The 16,269-nt window shown below is 45.9% G+C and overlaps 2 protein-coding genes across 7 annotated transcripts in view; one reads left to right on the forward strand and one right to left on the reverse strand.

The window, feature by feature from the left end:
- Positions 1–2,402, forward strand: part of b3gnt9 (UDP-GlcNAc:betaGal beta-1,3-N-acetylglucosaminyltransferase 9) — an 11,259-nt gene extending 8,857 nt beyond the window's left edge. Inside the window, exons 4-7 of the mRNA XM_069719444.1 lie at positions 1–120; positions 1,360–1,601; positions 1,681–1,936; positions 2,004–2,402. The exon at positions 1–120 is cut by the window's left edge and continues 258 nt beyond it. Coding sequence (XP_069575545.1) covers positions 1–120; positions 1,360–1,601; positions 1,681–1,936; positions 2,004–2,402 — 1,017 coding nt within the window. The remainder of the gene's footprint in view (positions 121–1,359; positions 1,602–1,680; positions 1,937–2,003) is intronic.
- Positions 2,403–3,318: 916 nt separating this feature from the next.
- phaf1 (phagosome assembly factor 1) lies at positions 3,319–14,638 on the reverse strand. 6 transcript variants are annotated; one of them, XM_069719403.1, is made up of 16 exons: positions 13,503–14,637; positions 13,343–13,425; positions 12,831–12,914; positions 12,629–12,672; positions 11,811–11,890; positions 11,616–11,710; positions 10,925–11,022; positions 10,694–10,806; positions 10,030–10,163; positions 7,731–7,814; positions 6,638–6,720; positions 6,513–6,556; positions 6,385–6,434; positions 5,752–5,810; positions 5,488–5,560; positions 3,319–5,236 (listed from the first exon to the last, which is right to left on the reverse strand). In XM_069719403.1, the coding sequence occupies exons 1-16, from the start codon at positions 13,564–13,566 to the stop codon at positions 5,141–5,143; spliced, it is 1,284 nt and encodes a 427-aa protein (XP_069575504.1). In that variant the 5' UTR covers positions 13,567–14,637; the 3' UTR covers positions 3,319–5,140. The 6 variants fall into 6 exon arrangements, 3 of the variants coding, with proteins under 3 accessions (XP_069575504.1, XP_069575505.1, XP_069575506.1); XM_069719404.1 differs by having other exon boundaries at positions 10,925–10,989; positions 13,503–14,635; XM_069719405.1 differs by lacking the exon at positions 13,503–14,637 and having other exon boundaries at positions 12,629–12,676.
- Positions 14,639–16,269: the final 1,631 nt, after the last annotated feature.

Raw genomic sequence — 16,269 nt, forward strand, 5'->3', positions numbered from 1 at the left:
GGAGGAGGAGTTGCAGGAGGAGGAGGAGTTACAGGAGGAGGAGTTACAAGAGGAGGAGGAAGTGCTCCCTACTTGCTCATCGCAGTGAAGTCGACGGCTGCAGACTTCGATAAGCGTCAGGTAAATGTCCTTCTTCAGGTAAACGTCCTTCTTCACGTAAACGTCCTCCGTCACGTAAACGTCCTCTGTCAGGTAAACGTCCTCTGTCAGGTAAACGTCCTTCGTCAGGTAAACGTACTTCTTCAGGTAAACGTCCTCCTTCAGGTAAACGTCCTCCGTCAGGTAAACGTCCTTCAGGTAAACGTCCTTCTTCAGGTAAACGTCCTCCATCAGGTAAACGTCCTCCGTCAGGTAAACGTCCTTCAGGTAAACGTCCTTCTTCAGGTAAACGTCATTCAGGTAAACGTCCTTCTTCAGGTAAACGTCCTTCTTCAGGTAAACGTCCTTCTTCAGGTAAACGTCCTCCGTCACGTAAACGTCCTTCTTCACGCAAACGTCCTCCGTCACGTAAACGTGCTCCGTCAGGTAAACGTCCTTCGTCAGGTAAACGTCCTCCGTCAGGTAAATGTCCTTCTTCAGGTAAACGTCCTTCTTCAGGTAAACGTCCTCCGTCAGGTAAATGTCCTCCGTCAGGTAAACGTCCTTCAGGTAAACGTCCTTCTTCAGGAAAACGTCATTCAGGTAAATGTCCTTCTTCAGGTAAACGTCCTCCGTCAGGTAAACGTCCTCCGTTAGGTAAACGTCCTCCGTTAGGTAAACGTCCTCCTTCAGGTAAACGTCCTCCGTCAGGTAAACGTCCTTCGTCAGGTAAACGTCCTTCGTCAGGTAAACGTCCTCCATTAGGTAAACGTCCTCCATCAGGTAAACATCCTTCTTCAGGTAAACGTCCTCCGTCAGGTAGACGTCCTCCTTTAGGTAAACGTCCTCCGTCAGGTAAACATTCTTCGTCAGGTAAACGTCCTTCTTCAGGTAAACGTCCTCCATCAGGTAAACGTCCTCCCTCAGGCAAACGTCCTCCGTCAGGTAAACGTCCTCCGTCAGGTAAATGTCCTTCGTCAGGTAAACGTCCTTCGTTAGGTAAACGTCCTCCGTCAGGTAAACGTCCTTCGTCAGGTAAACGTCCTCCGTCAGGTAAATGTCCTCCGTCAGGTAAACGTCCAACGTAAACTGGTTCCTGAAGCTGATTATTCTATTCTATTCTATATTTTCATATTAACGGCAGATTAAAGGACTCGTCAGCTCGAAACAACTGTTTGGTGTCTTTAAGCTTTTTGTTTTCTGGTTCACAAGTTTCACTAAAAAATGTCATTGTTGTGATTTATATGATAGAAGTGCAGATCAGTGAACGTCTCGTTTCAGGTGGTGCGTCGGACGTGGGGGAAGGAGGGACTCTTCCAGGATGGCGTCTCCATCCGGACCGTCTTCCTGCTCGGCGTTCCCAGGAACCGCAGCGCTCTGCCGCTGTGGGAGCGCCTGCTGGCCTACGAGAGTCAAACCTTCCGGGACGTCCTGCTGTGGGACTTCGAGGACACCTTCTTCAACCTGACTCTGAAGGAGACTCACTTCCTGGAGTGGGTCAACACCAGCTGTCCTCGAGTCCAGTCAGTTGTCCTCACAGCAGACCTCCTCTCACGTGTCTCTGATCCGATGCGTCCGTCTAACTTGTGTCTTGTCGTCCAGGTTCATCTTCAAAGGCGACGCCGACGTGTTCGTGAACGTGGAGAACATCGTGGAGATGCTGCGGGGTCAGCGGCCCGACGCCGACCTGTTCGTCGGGGACATCATCCTCCACGCTAAACCCATCCGCCGCCGCTCCTCCAAGTACTTCGTGCCGGAGTCGGTGTATGGCGGCGGCTCGTACCCGGACTACGCCGGGGGAGGGGGCTTCGTGATGTCGGGTCACACGGCCCGGAGGCTCAGCGCCGCCTGTCAGCAGGTGCTTCGCTGTCCGAGTAGCTTTCAGCTTTCTGGGTTGTTTCATTCTGACTGTTAAACTCTTGTAGGTGGAGTTGTTCCCGATCGACGACGTCTTCCTGGGCATGTGCCTCCAGATCATCGCTGTCAAACCGTCGCGCCATCGGGGCTTCCGGACCTTCGGGATCCCGCGTCCGTCGGCGGCGCCGAACCTCCAGACCTTTGACCCGTGCTTCTACCGGGAGCTCATGGTGGTCCACAGCCTCAACGTCCCGCAGATCTGGCTCATGTGGAGGTTGCTGCACGACCCCGACATCAGCTGCCACAACCGGACCCGCCCGACCTCCGGGCCCTTCAGATGGAGGGGGCAGGGCGAGGGGCAGGGGGAGGGGCAGGGGAAGGAGCAAGGGGAGGGGCAGGGGAAGGAGCAGGGGGAGGGCGACGAGGAGGCGGACTACGGCGACAGGAAGGTGTTCGTCACACAGTAGCGGCTCAAAGAGCACAAAGAGGTTCTCAGCAGCATCCAGAGGACAGACAGTCGTCAGAGGGAAATGAACTGAGTCCAGATGTGGTGCAGATGTGGTCCAGATGTGGTCCAGATTCTATAGGGACGAGGACTAAAGAGAAGCCGCCTCTCCCGTCAGATCCACAATCTGTCTGCTGGAGAATCACATTCAGATTTCTGCTCATCAGACAACTGAAATGGAGAGGGGACACATCAGAGACATCAGAGAGACATCAGAGAGACATCAGAGACATCAGAGATGCCGTTCAGAGTCCTGATGTGAATCTCTGCAGACGTTCATCTTCTTTGTTATTTGTTTTAACACACACACACGCACACACACACACACACACACACACACACACAGTGAAATCTGTGTTAAATATGGAGTTTTCTTTTGTTCAAACTTTATTATTTCTTTGGTTCATTTCGTATAATTCTGTTTTTGTTGTGAAATCTCTTTCACGTGTTTTTAAATCGTTTGAAATGCTTGAATTTAGATTCATATTGAAACATGGATGAACAGATCCCGTGTTCGTTAGATTACAACTGTGATTCATTCTTTCTGTTAAACAGTGGCGTTCCGGACCGGTTCCGGATAGAGTTCCCACTTCATTCGGCCTGATGGTTCTCACGGAGGTTCTATAAAGAAAAGACGCCTCCAGGAAAAATGCTGCAGTGAAGTTTTATCAAACCAGCAGGTCAAAATAAAAACTTTACAAATCAACAGGTTTATTATAAACTGCTTTCTGTCTTTTTATTTTCTGTCTCCTGCACGACTTTCACATAAGCTAAAATTTAATGCTTTAACATTTCCACACGATTCAAACTGAGTTTTTGTTCACAAAGTCAAAAGTTCAGTTTCTGGTTGTTGAAAATAAGAAATAAAAACCTCTCCGTCATTTTCACATCCACATTTTTATTGTTATTTTTTCAGATGTTGGTTGCAAACACAAAAAATCTACTTCGATGTCAATGAACAGAGTCAGATTTATAAAAGTCTGAATGTTGCATCGCTGGTTGTTTGAGATCTCAACAACCACTATCATCATCATCATCATCATCACTGCACTACATGGTTTAGTTATTGCCTTTTTTCCAGTGGACATGCTGAATAAATCTTCATACACAAAGTTGGTATGTACATGTACACACACACATGTACACACACGCACGAGTACACACGAACGCGCACACACATTACATCCTGTCCAATGATGCAGCAGGTCTTTCACACTATATATATATCAATAGATATCTATCTATCTATAGATATATATCAATGTATATATATGATATATATACATCATACAGACAACTCTGCAACAATGAGAGAATAGAAACATGTGCAGCGTATCCATGAGAGTGTATCCAAATTAATACAGTTTATTAATTGTAAATAAACAGAAACGTGAACATGAGGAGGAAACATGTTGATGATGGAAAGTTCGTTAAATAAATAACGGTTTAAATCCAGAGACACCAACTCTGTAAATCACAGCTCACTGAGGATGCCGTCAACAAGGAGCTGAGTTTAGAGGTGTTGCCATGGCGATGACGAGATGCAGCAACACCACTTCACACACAGATCAGATGAAACGTCTTTGGCTGTAGTGTTTGGCAACTAGAACACATGCAGGGGGCGGAGTCACAACCGGCCAATTATACGAAGAGATGAAGAGGGCACCGAGGGAGGAGGAAGAGCAGCACACGCGCACACGCACACGTGTTTCAGTGCAAATGGGTTTAAAAAGGATCACAATGACCACGATCGCAGAGATGAGGAAGGTGTGTGTGTGTGAGTGTGTCTGAGAGTGTGTGTGTGTGTGTGTGTGTGTGTGTGTGTGTGTGTGTGTGTGTGTGTGTGTGTGTGTGTGTGTGTGTCTCTCACAATATGCAGGAAGGGATCAACGAACAAACAAACCGCCAGTTTGTGCTTCTAATAAAGTTTCCTCTCAGATTCTCATGTTGACATGTTCAAAACACAGAGCAGGGTGTGTGTGTGTGTGTGTGTGTGTGTGTGTGTGTGTGTGTGTGTGTGTGTGTGTGTGTGTGTGTTTACACCACTACACAAAGCTGAGGATGAGGATGAAGAGTAGGAGGATGAGGAGGTTCTGGTGTGGAGGGACCGGCCCGATCATCGAAGGTTCTGGACTCCCTGAGTGCTGCTGATTCTCATGTTCATGTTTCCTTTTCGTTTTCCGGTTCGAGTCCTCTGCAGCTCTTTGGGCTCCGATGGCTCTTGGTTCTGTTGGACTGGTCTGGTTCTTGTGGTGTGGGATGGGTCGGGTCTGGTTCTGGTTCTGGCTTTGGAGGACAGGCGGTACTGTTTGGGCTGGCAGTGGGTCAGTTGGTGTGCAGCAGATGGATCTGAATGTTTGTCGTTGTTGAAGTTATTCTGAGGTCCGGTCTGCTGACCCGTCTCTCTGGTGGAACCGGGCCGTCCTCCAGTCTGGACCAACTCTTCTCCACCAGAAGACGAGTGTGTGTGTCTCTGGATTCTGGGTGTCCGGGGATGAATCGGGTCGGCGGTGCCGGTTCGGTCCGCCTGATTGAAGGAGACGTACCCAGCAGGAGAAGCCGATTAATGTCCGATTGCGCGGTTTAGAGGAACTTTGTTCGGTTCGGTCTGCTTAGTTCTGGTTCTGGATCAGAGGTTCAGTCCGTCGGAGGATTCAGGTTCAGGACGGGTCGGACTGGGACGTAGTTTTTGGCTCTTGTTCAGTGGGAACTGCTGCTGGACCCGGACCGGGCTTGACTGCTGGTCCGTGGAGCTCCGTACAGGGTCACTGATGCTATGTGGTTGTTCTGCATCACCTGAGGAGGAAGAAGAGATGAGACCCTTTCAAAATAAGAGAGTTTAAAAAGGAAACTAAAGACCTGTCTCTTCAATCTGGCTGTTATTTTGAAGTCAAGTTCATCATCTTGGTGTTTAAGTTTTAATCATTGTTATAATTTTTAGTCCTGCATTTCTTTAATCTACATGGTTTTATTATCTATTTGTTGTTTTGTTTATTATTGTGTAACTGATGTATAAATAAAGCTGCAGACACACAAAGACCTCTGACCTCAAAGATCATCCTCTGCAGACCGAAGCAAAAGGTGGAGCCGAAGGGGTTGGTGTTGTTGGCTGATGACGACCTGTCAACACACACACACACACACACACACACACACACACACACACACACACACACACACACACACACACACACACACACACACACACACACACACACACACACACACACACACTGAACTATATGGTGGATGTTTTACATTAAAACAGTGATGTCATCCTTCCGTGTTCAGGATCTTGGTGTGTTTTCTACCTGTGGAGTACGACAGGTTTCTCCATCGGGTGACCCAGCAGCTCCTGGATCTGATCCCACTGAGAGAATCAGAGTTAACAACAATAACAACTATTAAAATGATAAATCAGACAGTTCTTTCTTCGTTATTTAAATGCGACAGGGATCCAAACATCTGAGGAAGTCTGAATAAAATCGGAGTTTGACGGGAGGTTTCGAGTTCGAGTTTTATCAGGTCTCGTATCTGCTGGAGGAACCTCGGTTCCAGGAAGAATACCAGAACCATTGGTGGTGGACTGGTCCAACAGGAACCCCTGACCTCTGAGTACCACTGAGTACCTCTGATCTGATTACCACTGACCTTTACTGACCTCTGAGTACCACTGACCTTTACTGACCGCTGAGTACCACTGACCTCTATTGACCTCTGAGTACCTCCGAGTACCTAAGTACCACTGACCTGAGTACCACTGACCTTTACTGACCTCTACTGACCTCTGAGTACCACTGACCTCTGAGTACCACTGACCTTTACTGACCTCTGAGTACCACTGACCTTTACTGACCTCTGAGTACCACTGACCTTTACTGACCTCTGAGTACCACTGACCTTTACTGACCTCTGAGTACCACTAACCTTTAAGTACCACTGACCTTGCTGTAGGTGGTTAAGATGCCGTCTTCGGTCTGAGAGTCAGATCCTTCTGAAGAGTCACAACCAGAAACATCAGGTTAATATTAATGAGACATGCATCATTCATCATGGGATGGAACTGTCTCACCTTTTTTGATGAGCAGAGGGATCTTGAAGTCACATCGATGATATCTGAAACACAGAGCGAAGCGAGTCAGAGACGCTGCGAGCGATAAAAACATAAAAGCATGAGACAGATGAGGAGATACGTACATGTTGAAGTTGTAATGTCCGGGGAAGTTGGTGTGGAGGACAAACTTCTTCACCAGGTGAGTTGTCGAGTCAAACAGGATATCCTGGAAAACATGATGATTATTATGTGAAGAGTATTTGAGCACATGGACAGAGATGCTAAAAGGACCACATGCAGGTACATCAAGGTGTTCATATGATGGAAATGCAGGTGAGCTCAGACTCTCCCAAAAGGTCTGAGGTCTGACAGACAGACGACACATTTTTGAGCTCCAACTGAGAGGAAGTTTCTTCATGTGATGTCTGAAAACAGACTGAAGGAGGGTTGTCAGGTCAGGAGACACCAGGTGGGTTTTCTTTGTGTCTCTGTGAATTTGTCCCCCAGAGTCAGACAGTCAACACCGAGTTCCACTGGGACCTTCTGAAGAAGACATTCACTGTGAACCACCTGAACTGTGTCACCATGGCAACAGGCTTCTCCAACATGACAACACGCCCGCTGGCAGCAATTGAAAGTTTTCTTTTCTGCGAATTTTCCACCCAAAATCGTGTCAAGGGGCTGAAAACCAATATTGGATATCTGTGTTCTTCTGGCTCTCAGGTGGAACTGATAGAAAACAGCCTTGATGGAAATCACTGCGTGGGCTCAGGAACACTCGGCTGTAAGACAGCATGTCCAAGACTTTCCGTTTCAGTTCAAACTCTGCTGTTTCTCTGCTCCAGTTTCAGGTTTCCATGGTGACATCACTAATGTTCTCGTACCAGCGGTCACATTAACATGAGGAACTCAGAGATGATGATGATGAAGAGACGACTCTGAATACTTCCTCATGGAGGTTGTTGGTCCTCTGTGTGCAGCACCGTGATGTGTTCAGGAACACTCTGAATTTATGAATCCTCCTGCTCCGTGTGCAGCTCTGTGCTGCTTTCAGGGACACTCTCTGTTCTTCACCACAGCCATGTTGGCTTTGATTTGTCACCAAACAGTACGGCATCATGAACATCGGGTGCCAGACTTCATCACTTAAACTCTAAACGTGTAACACACTGCCAGATGTCCCTGAACACACTTCACTCATAGACTGATCACACAGATGGCCGCTGAGCTACGTACCACGCCGAGGGTGAAGTAGTTGAAGAAGTAGTCGTTACATTTAGAAGGAACCTGCTTGTGAGGTGACGGAGAGTGAATCTTCATCTAGAAACAACAACAACACAGGGTTTTAGTCCACTAGTTACACACACACACACACACACACACACACACACACACACACACACACACACACACACACACAGATGTGAAAAAGTATTTGCCTCCTTCCTGATTTCTTATTTTTTTTGCATGTTTGTCACACTTAAATGTTTCAGATCATCAAACAAATTTCAGTATTAGTCAAAGATAACACAAGTAAACACAAAATGCAGTTTTTAAATGAAGGTTTTTATTATTAAGGGAGAAAAACAATCCAAACCCACATGGCCCTGTGTGAAAAAGTGTTTGCCTCCTAAACCTAATAACTGGTTGGACCACCCTCAGCAGCAACAACTGCAATCAAGCGTTTGCGATAACTTCCAATGAGTCTTTTCCAGCTGTGGAGGAATGTTGGCCCACTCATCTTTACAGAGTTGTTGTAATTCAGCCACATTGGAGGGTTTTCCAGCACCAACCTCCTTTTTAAGGTCATGCCACAGCATCTCAATAGGATTCAGGTCAGGACTTTGACGAGGCCACTCCAAAGTCTTCATTTTGTTTTTCTTCATCCATTCAGAGGTGGACTTGCTGGTGTGTTTTGGATCATCGTCCTGCTGCAGAACCCAAGTTGGCTTCAGCTTGAGGTCACGAACAGACGGCCGGACGTTCTCCTTCAGGATGTTTTGGTAGACGGTAGAATTCATGGTTCCATTTATCACAGCAAGTCTTCCAGGTCCTGAAGCAGTAAAACAGCCCCAGACCATCACACCACCACCACCATATTTTACTGTTGGCATGAGGTTCTTCTTCTGAAACGCGGTGTTACTTTTACACCAGATGTAACGGGACACACACCTTCCAAAAAGTTCAACTTTTGTCTCGTCAGTCCACAGAGTATTTTCCCAAAAGTCTTGAGGATTATCAAGATGTTTTCTGGCAAAAATGAGACGAGCCTTAATGTTCTTTTTGCTCAGCGGTGGTTTTGGTCTTGGAACTCTGCCATGCAGCCATTTCTGCCGAGTCTCTTTCTTCTGGTGGAGTCATGAACACTGACCTGAACTGAGGCAAGTGAGGCCTGCAGTTCTTTGGATGTTGTCGTGGGGTCTTTTGTGACCTCGGATGAGTCGTCGCTGCGCTCTCGGGGTAATTTTGGTCGGCCGGCCGCTCCTGGGAAGGTTCACCATTGTTCCATGTTTTCTCCATTTGTGGATAATGGTTCTCACTGTGGTTCTCTGGAGTCCCAAAGCTTTAGAAATGGCTTGAGAACCTTTTCCAGACTGATAGATCTCAATTACTTTCTTTCTCATTTGTTCCTGAATTTCTTTGGATCTCAGCATGATGTCTATCTTTTGAGGATCTTTTGGTCTACTTCACTTTGTCAGGCAGGTCCTATTGAAGTGATTTCTTGATTGAGAACAGGTGTGTCAGTAATCAGACCTGGGTGTGGCTCGAGAAATTGAACTCAGGTGTGATAAACCACAGTTAAGTTATGTTATTACTTTTTTACATTTCATTTAGCTGACGCTTTTATCCAAAGCGACTTACAACATACCAATGGTTCACCATCGGGAGCAATTTTAGGGTTCAGTGTCTTGCTCAAGGACACTTAGGCATGTGGACAGGAGGAGCTGGGGATCGAACCACCAACCTTCCGATTAGTGTGCAACCCACATTAGTGTGTGTGTCTGAGCTACAGCCTCCCTATTAAAACTTATGTTTTAACAGGAGGGGGCAAACCCTTTTTCACACAGGGCCATGTGGGTTTGAATTGTTTTTCTCCCTTAATAATAAAAACCTTCATTTAAAAACTGCATTTTGTGTTTACAGTGAACCCTCGTTTTTCGCGGGGGTTACGTTCCAAATAGAAACCGTGATAGGCGAAATCCGTGAAGTAGTAACCTTTATTTTACAATTGAAATTGATAGAACTGGACATTAAATATATCTACGTTACATATAGTCGTAATGTGATTTCAATGCACGATGCAAATCCGTGAAGCAGCGAGACCGTGAAAGGTGAACCGCGTTATAGCGAGGGGTCACTGTACTTGTGTTATCTTTGACTAATATTTAAATTTGTTTGATGATCTGAAACATTTAAGTGACAAACATGCAAAAAAATAAGAAATCAGGAAGGAGGCAAACACTTTTTCACACCACTGTACAAACACACACACACACACACACACACACACACACACACACGTAATGACTCCTACCTTGTCCTCAGACTTGTAGAAGACTTTATGTGGAGATCCCAGGGCTCCTAGGACATCCTGACACGAGTCTCCGAAGTAGATGTTCCTCTCCAGGGACCTGACTTTAGCATCCGCCATCACACCGAGACCACAACCTGCACACGCACACGGCAACACACCAGGAAGAGGAATCACTGCGTGTCCACATGGCGCTGCAGCTGACAGGTTCAACAGAAGTAAGAAGCTCCAAATGTCAGTTTGTTGACAGTTGTTGGTTTTAATTTGGATGTAGACACGTGGTGCATTCAGGGACCTGCTGTTGAGTCTGTGTTTGTCCTTATTGAGGTCATAAAGTAGAATTTAAAAAGTAGAAACAGACCCATTTAGGCTTGTCTTGAAATTAATTTGATCCTTTTTATGCATTTTATTTATTTTTTATGTTTTTAAATGACATTTTATGTTCCTTTATTTCCATTTTTATGTGAATCACAGCATGTCATTTTCTTGCTGTAAAACACTTTCTTATATGAAAGGTGACACTCAAATAAAGTTTATTATCAAAAATGGTGTTTAACACCAAATAAAAATATTTTTCCAGCAGGAAAACTCAAACATGTAGACGTTGTATGTGAGGAAACATTAACATGTGATTGTAAATCCCCCAATAAACAGAGACCCGTGTTACCTGCAGTGAGAAGGCGGAGCTTAAGCCCTAGAGGCCCCGCCCGATCCCTCAGGACATCCACACACTCTGCAAAGATGTTGCCAAGGAAACAAGCCAACGGCATGACGGGAGCTCTGTGGACACAAAGAAACAGCTTCTTCGTCACCTCATCATCCTCAGATGATCTCGTTCTTGGAGTCTTTGTTCATTCGTGCGTCACAGGTTTAAATCTGAAGCCACGCGGAGACGCACCTGGTTTCCTGCAGGTTGTTGCCCGTGTAGATGTGCATCCTCTTGACCGTGGCCCCGTGAGGAATCTGCAGGGAGGCCAAACCCAGCGCAAAGTTAGGCTGCCGAGGGAAAGCAGCAGGAAGCAGCACAGGACTGAGTTTACTAGCAGCTCGCACGCACACGTCAACATATGTTACGGAGTTTAGATGAAACATGATCAAACACAGACGAACGCAGCGACTGTTTTTAAGGGAGGAAAAATCTCCAGAGAATTAAAAAGCACAGATTTTTTTGAAGGAACCGAGTTAAATGGAAGACTTTGGTGAAAAAGTGCAACACATTCAATGAAAACACCTCCAATTGATACGTCAATAAAATCATCTGGTTCATTTCAAGATGAACAAAAAACACACCAAATCCTATCAATCGTAATTTGAAGGATGTTTTCCTTCTGTTGTTGACCAAGTGGATAAAAGATGAAAAAGGTGACGGAGTGCTTCAGTTCCTCTGAAAACACTCATTCATCTGTTCGTCAGACAAACATGGAGCTCCACCTCAGACGGTCTGTTGGAAGACTCCTACACAATACTTTTTATAATAATGCAATTTGTGGTGATGATGGTGAAAACATCTGTGGAGAGTTGAACTCCGAGCTGAAGGAACAAGAAGAGAAAGAAGTTTCTGACTGACAGGACGAAGGGAAGAGACTCACCTCGTATTTTGGAGCTTCGTTCCACGAGTCCAGTTGGAAGGAGAAGGACAGACCTCGGAAGTTCAGATGGAACAACTGCTCTGCAGCATTGTACACTGGAGGGGGGAGGGAAAGGGGGGAGAGGGATATTTCATTAAAAATGTAGTTTACTTTTAGATTTATGAGTTCAAATATCCTGAGTTTGTTCTGAAGTACCTCCAGGATGGGTCGCTCCAAACGACTGATCGATCTGCTCGATGGTCGGAGAAATGATCTGAGAGTTGAAGTGGACTCCACTGATACACACACACACACAGAGACACACACACACACACACACACACACACACACACACACACACACACACACACACACACACACACACACACACAGAGACACACACACACACACAGACACACACAGAGACACACACACACACAGAGACACACACACACACACACAGAGAGAGACACACACACACATGCAGAGACACACACACACACACACACACACACACACACACACACACACACACACACACACACACACACAGACACACACACACGCAGAGAGACACACACACACACACACACACACACACAGACACACACACTCACTCACACACACACACACACACACACACACACACACAGGGACACACACAGAGACAAACACAGACAGACAGACAGACAGACACACACACACACACACACACACACACACACACACACACACACACACACACACACACACACACACACACACACACACACACTTTGCTGCATTAGGAGTTATTGAAATGGATCCACTCACAGAAACATGACCATAAACACATCATACAATAAATATTAGTCAGTAGCTGTGAGCCAATCCGTGAGGAGCGATGACTTGGTTGAGTGGTCTCCATGGCAACATAAAACAGACTCTACAAGCTGCACAAAGGCAGTTAAATATAATAAACTTTAGAACAATAAAAGTCTGATGTGACTCTCATCTTAAGATGTTATTAAATAGGTTTTAATATTTCTACTCACCAGTATTTCAACTTGACTTTACTCAGGTCATAGACTTCAATCACCTGTCTCACACACACACACACACACACACACACACACACACACACACACACACACACACACACACACACACACACACACACACACACACACAGGTTAGAACAGATGCAGAGCTGCAGACACTGAGCAGGTGTACTGATCCACAACCAGCCATCTTCACCTTGAGTCTCTGATTGGTGGCGTCGAACAGCAGCTTGATGCCATCCTGGGTGAGGCTCAGGATGAGGTCGTGGCTGAGGGGCGTCTGGATGGACGCATTCACAAACACAGTTTAATGGATGGTTTCAGTATTATTCAACCTGGTTAGTAAAGGTAAACGTTTTCTTTAAATCAGATAATAATACATGGATATGTACTCAGATGGACATTTTATTGTTTGAAAAATAAACTTGTCAGTGCTCCCTGGTGGACAAACCATGTCTTTACAACCCTGTTTCTAAATGTTCTGGAGCATATATTTGGCTTTTTTTTTGCTTCTTATCAGCCAACACACACGTCAACATAATACTGTCACACAGCAGGTGTGATGTGGACACCGTGACGGTGTGTGAGCCGGTAGAAGTGGACCTGCTGCTGGTTCTGTTGTTCTGCAGCCCAACAGGAGATTCTGCTGCAAGCTGATTAACATTTTTGTGTTTGTGAGCGTGAGAAAGTCTATAATAGAAATCGTACCTGTTCACTGTATAGCACCTGGACATTTTTGATGATGCGGCAGTGTTTCTGAAGGATAGAGATGGCCTGGGAAAACGGCATTCCTGGAAACACACAGGAACAGCTGTCTTTCCACTCCTACAGTGGGACTCTGTCTCCGTACCGGCTGCTTGAGACTCACCTAAGGCGAATTCCCATTGCTCATTTCCCAGTGATCTCTCAGGCACCACCTCCAGATCCAGCATTGGCAAGTAGTGGGGGGGCAGCTGACCTCAGCTTTAGACCTGATGGGACCCTGACGAGCCTCTGTCTGTCTGTCTGTCTGTCTGCCTGCCTGCCTGCCTGCCTGCCTGTCTGCCTGCCTGTCTGTCTGCCTGCCTGTCTGCCTGTCTGTCTGCCTGCCTGCCTGTCTGCCTGTCTGTCTGCCTGTCTGTCTGCCTGCCTGTCTGTCTGTCTGCCTGCCTGTCTGTCTGCCTGTCTGTCTGCCTGCCTGCCTGTCTGTCTGCACTAAGCTGCTCTAATTCATACTGTCCGGTTCTCTGAAGCTATCAAAGTCATGAGTTGGAGCATCGACCAGCTTCTCTGTAGCTCACAGTAAAAAAATAAAGTCTCCTTTTTATCTCATGTCAAACGTCCTGCACATCAAAATTATAAAAATTAATGCAATAATAAAAATACCAACGAGCACACCGACCTGATAGTTTAAATTAAAAGCTGACTAGAAGCTGACAACCTGCAAACAAATGACGCAACCTGTCAGTCAACCCACTGCTTTAAAAATCAATACCGACAAAACTCTCCTGAATAACGTCGATCCAATGACGGATCGATCGGCCCAATGACGGATCGATCGGCCCAATGACGGATCGATCGATCCAATGACGGATCGATCGGCCCAATGACGGATCGATCGGCCCAATGACGGATCGATCGGTCCGTCCGGAGCCTCGCAGATCAACGGCTCGTTAATAACCCTGAAAACGACGTTCCTCCGCGGGTCGGTGTGCTAACGTTAGCGCACGAGCTAGCTGCCCTGTGAGCGACCTGCCAATCACGTGTCAATATAAAACGACGTCTCTGCAGAAACCCAACTCTGAGCTGAAGACTTGATTTCGCGGTTCCGACTGACGCGACACGAACAAAGAGACCCGCCGGCCGTCGGCCCGGAGTCCTCGCGATGAGACGCGTCGCTCGGTGCTGAAGAGCTCGTGCCGGTGAACGCTCACCGTGTCCGTTTGCTCGGTATCGGCAGCGGAGAAGAGCAGCACGGTGTCCGAACAACGGCAACTTCAGGCATCAACAACAGCCCGCGGGATCAGCTGATAATTCTACTTCCTGCGTTCAGGCACGCGGTCTCGGCCTACGTGATGACGTCATGGTCAGCTGACGCAGAGGTCATTCAGTCACATGATTACTGGGAGAAAAAAACTGTACTGATCCACAAATCTGTTTTCACTGTCTGGACTCTCATCTTTCATTTCTGCTGAGGTGTTGAGTCTTTGAAACATTTACTGAAATGAAACCACGTGAGAAGTTTAGAGGTTTCGAGTTTAAAGTCCTCCAGAGCTCCTCAACACAAGCTTTTCTGAAACACCCCGTTTCGGTCTCGTGAAGGTGGATCAGATCAGGAGGAGTGAGGAGGCTCCATGACACCAGCTTCCTTCAGCATCCAAACAAGATGTCTTCTCATACTTGGCCTTTGAGTGGACTTCCATTATTATGGAGGCTCCAGGCCTCTTTATCTTCTCTTTCACCTCCTCTCCTTTCACCTCCTCGTTCACCTCTTTTCAGTGTTTTCCACCGATGCCTTGCAGCTGGTGGTGGTCGTCCCTCAGAGTGAAGAGAGGTCAGGCCTGGAGGAGGAACCGTTCTCTCCTCTTCATACTCTCTGTCCTCCAGGAGTGAGAAGATGGTCCTGATGCGAAGACTCGTGTTCTTTTGTTTCACATCATTCAGGAGCCTCAAAGAATTTATTATGAAGAATAATCTGTTGGACAGATCAGTTCAGCCAAACTCACACATCTCCACATATCATGTGGATGGTTTTCATTTATTGTTTCAGATTATGTGTCTCAGATTCTTGGGATTACAAGTGTGTACCTTAAAATATTCAAACATTACTTTTAAAAACCTCCACAAAGATCTCCTCATCTGGCGGAGTGATGATAAACCTGATAATATCAGTGGTTTTAGTGTAGATCATTATTTTGATAAATCGCTCTACAAATAAGCTCTTTTGTTTCATCTTTAAAGTGTCCATTGAGATGTTTTTTTTTAATTAAGTTTTAAACTTGCTTTAAGCACTGCTGTGGTTTATAGCAGGACGTTGTAACATGTTGAAGGAGAGCAGAGTAACACTGAAAATAACAGCAACAAATACAAGAATCAATGTATGTTTATTATGAAAAACATCTAATGTTTTAAATTGAATATCTCATGTTTCAGAGCTCAACCCTACAAACAGAAGGAAACACATATGGAGGAGAAACTCAGAGCGAGCAGGAGCCTCTAAATATCACAGAGATGTTCTGAAGTATAAATAACTTAAACAAAAAGAAGAGAAGCAGTTCAGGTTACAAAATAAAATAAAGAAATAAAATGTGGGTTTGACTTAATGCCTGCATTAAGAAAATCCAGGGACGGACTTCATTTTACAATTTGACAAGGTGGGAGCAGAAGGGGACACTGAAATCTGACTTTGTTTGTCATTTACAATAATCCCTCACTAATGTTGCTTCACCTGAGCACACCATCTAAATCCATAAAGATATATTTCCAGCTTTGAGAAAGAGTTTCCCACATTTATTCAGCTCAGTATTATACAAAAGCTTGTAATACACCCATCAGTCCACTAGAGGGCACCGTGTCAGTGTCACGTTTGAAAATGGACTTCCTTCAAGCAACTGAAAAGTTACAAGTACATCATGAACTTAACGTTACTTCTGTAA

This window comes from Brachyistius frenatus, unplaced genomic scaffold (genome assembly GCF_029030835.1).
Source record: "Brachyistius frenatus isolate BFR_SWC_R1_liver_20210118 unplaced genomic scaffold, ASM2903083v1 Contig_214, whole genome shotgun sequence".
Taxonomy (NCBI): domain Eukaryota; kingdom Metazoa; phylum Chordata; class Actinopteri; family Embiotocidae; genus Brachyistius; species Brachyistius frenatus.

Excerpts from the sequence above, each read along its gene's own strand:
- phaf1 (XM_069719403.1), bottom strand. The coding sequence starts at position 13,566 with ATGCTGGATCTGGAGGTGGTGCCTGAGAGATCACTGGGAAATGAGCAA. Across the intron at positions 11,711-11,810 it reads TGGAGCGACCCATCCTGGAG|TGTACAATGCTGCAGAGCAG; the intron begins GTACTTCAGAAC and ends TCCCCCCTCCAG. Across the intron at positions 10,164-10,693 it reads GCTCCGCCTTCTCACTGCAG|GTTGTGGTCTCGGTGTGATG; the intron begins GTAACACGGGTC and ends GTGCGTGTGCAG.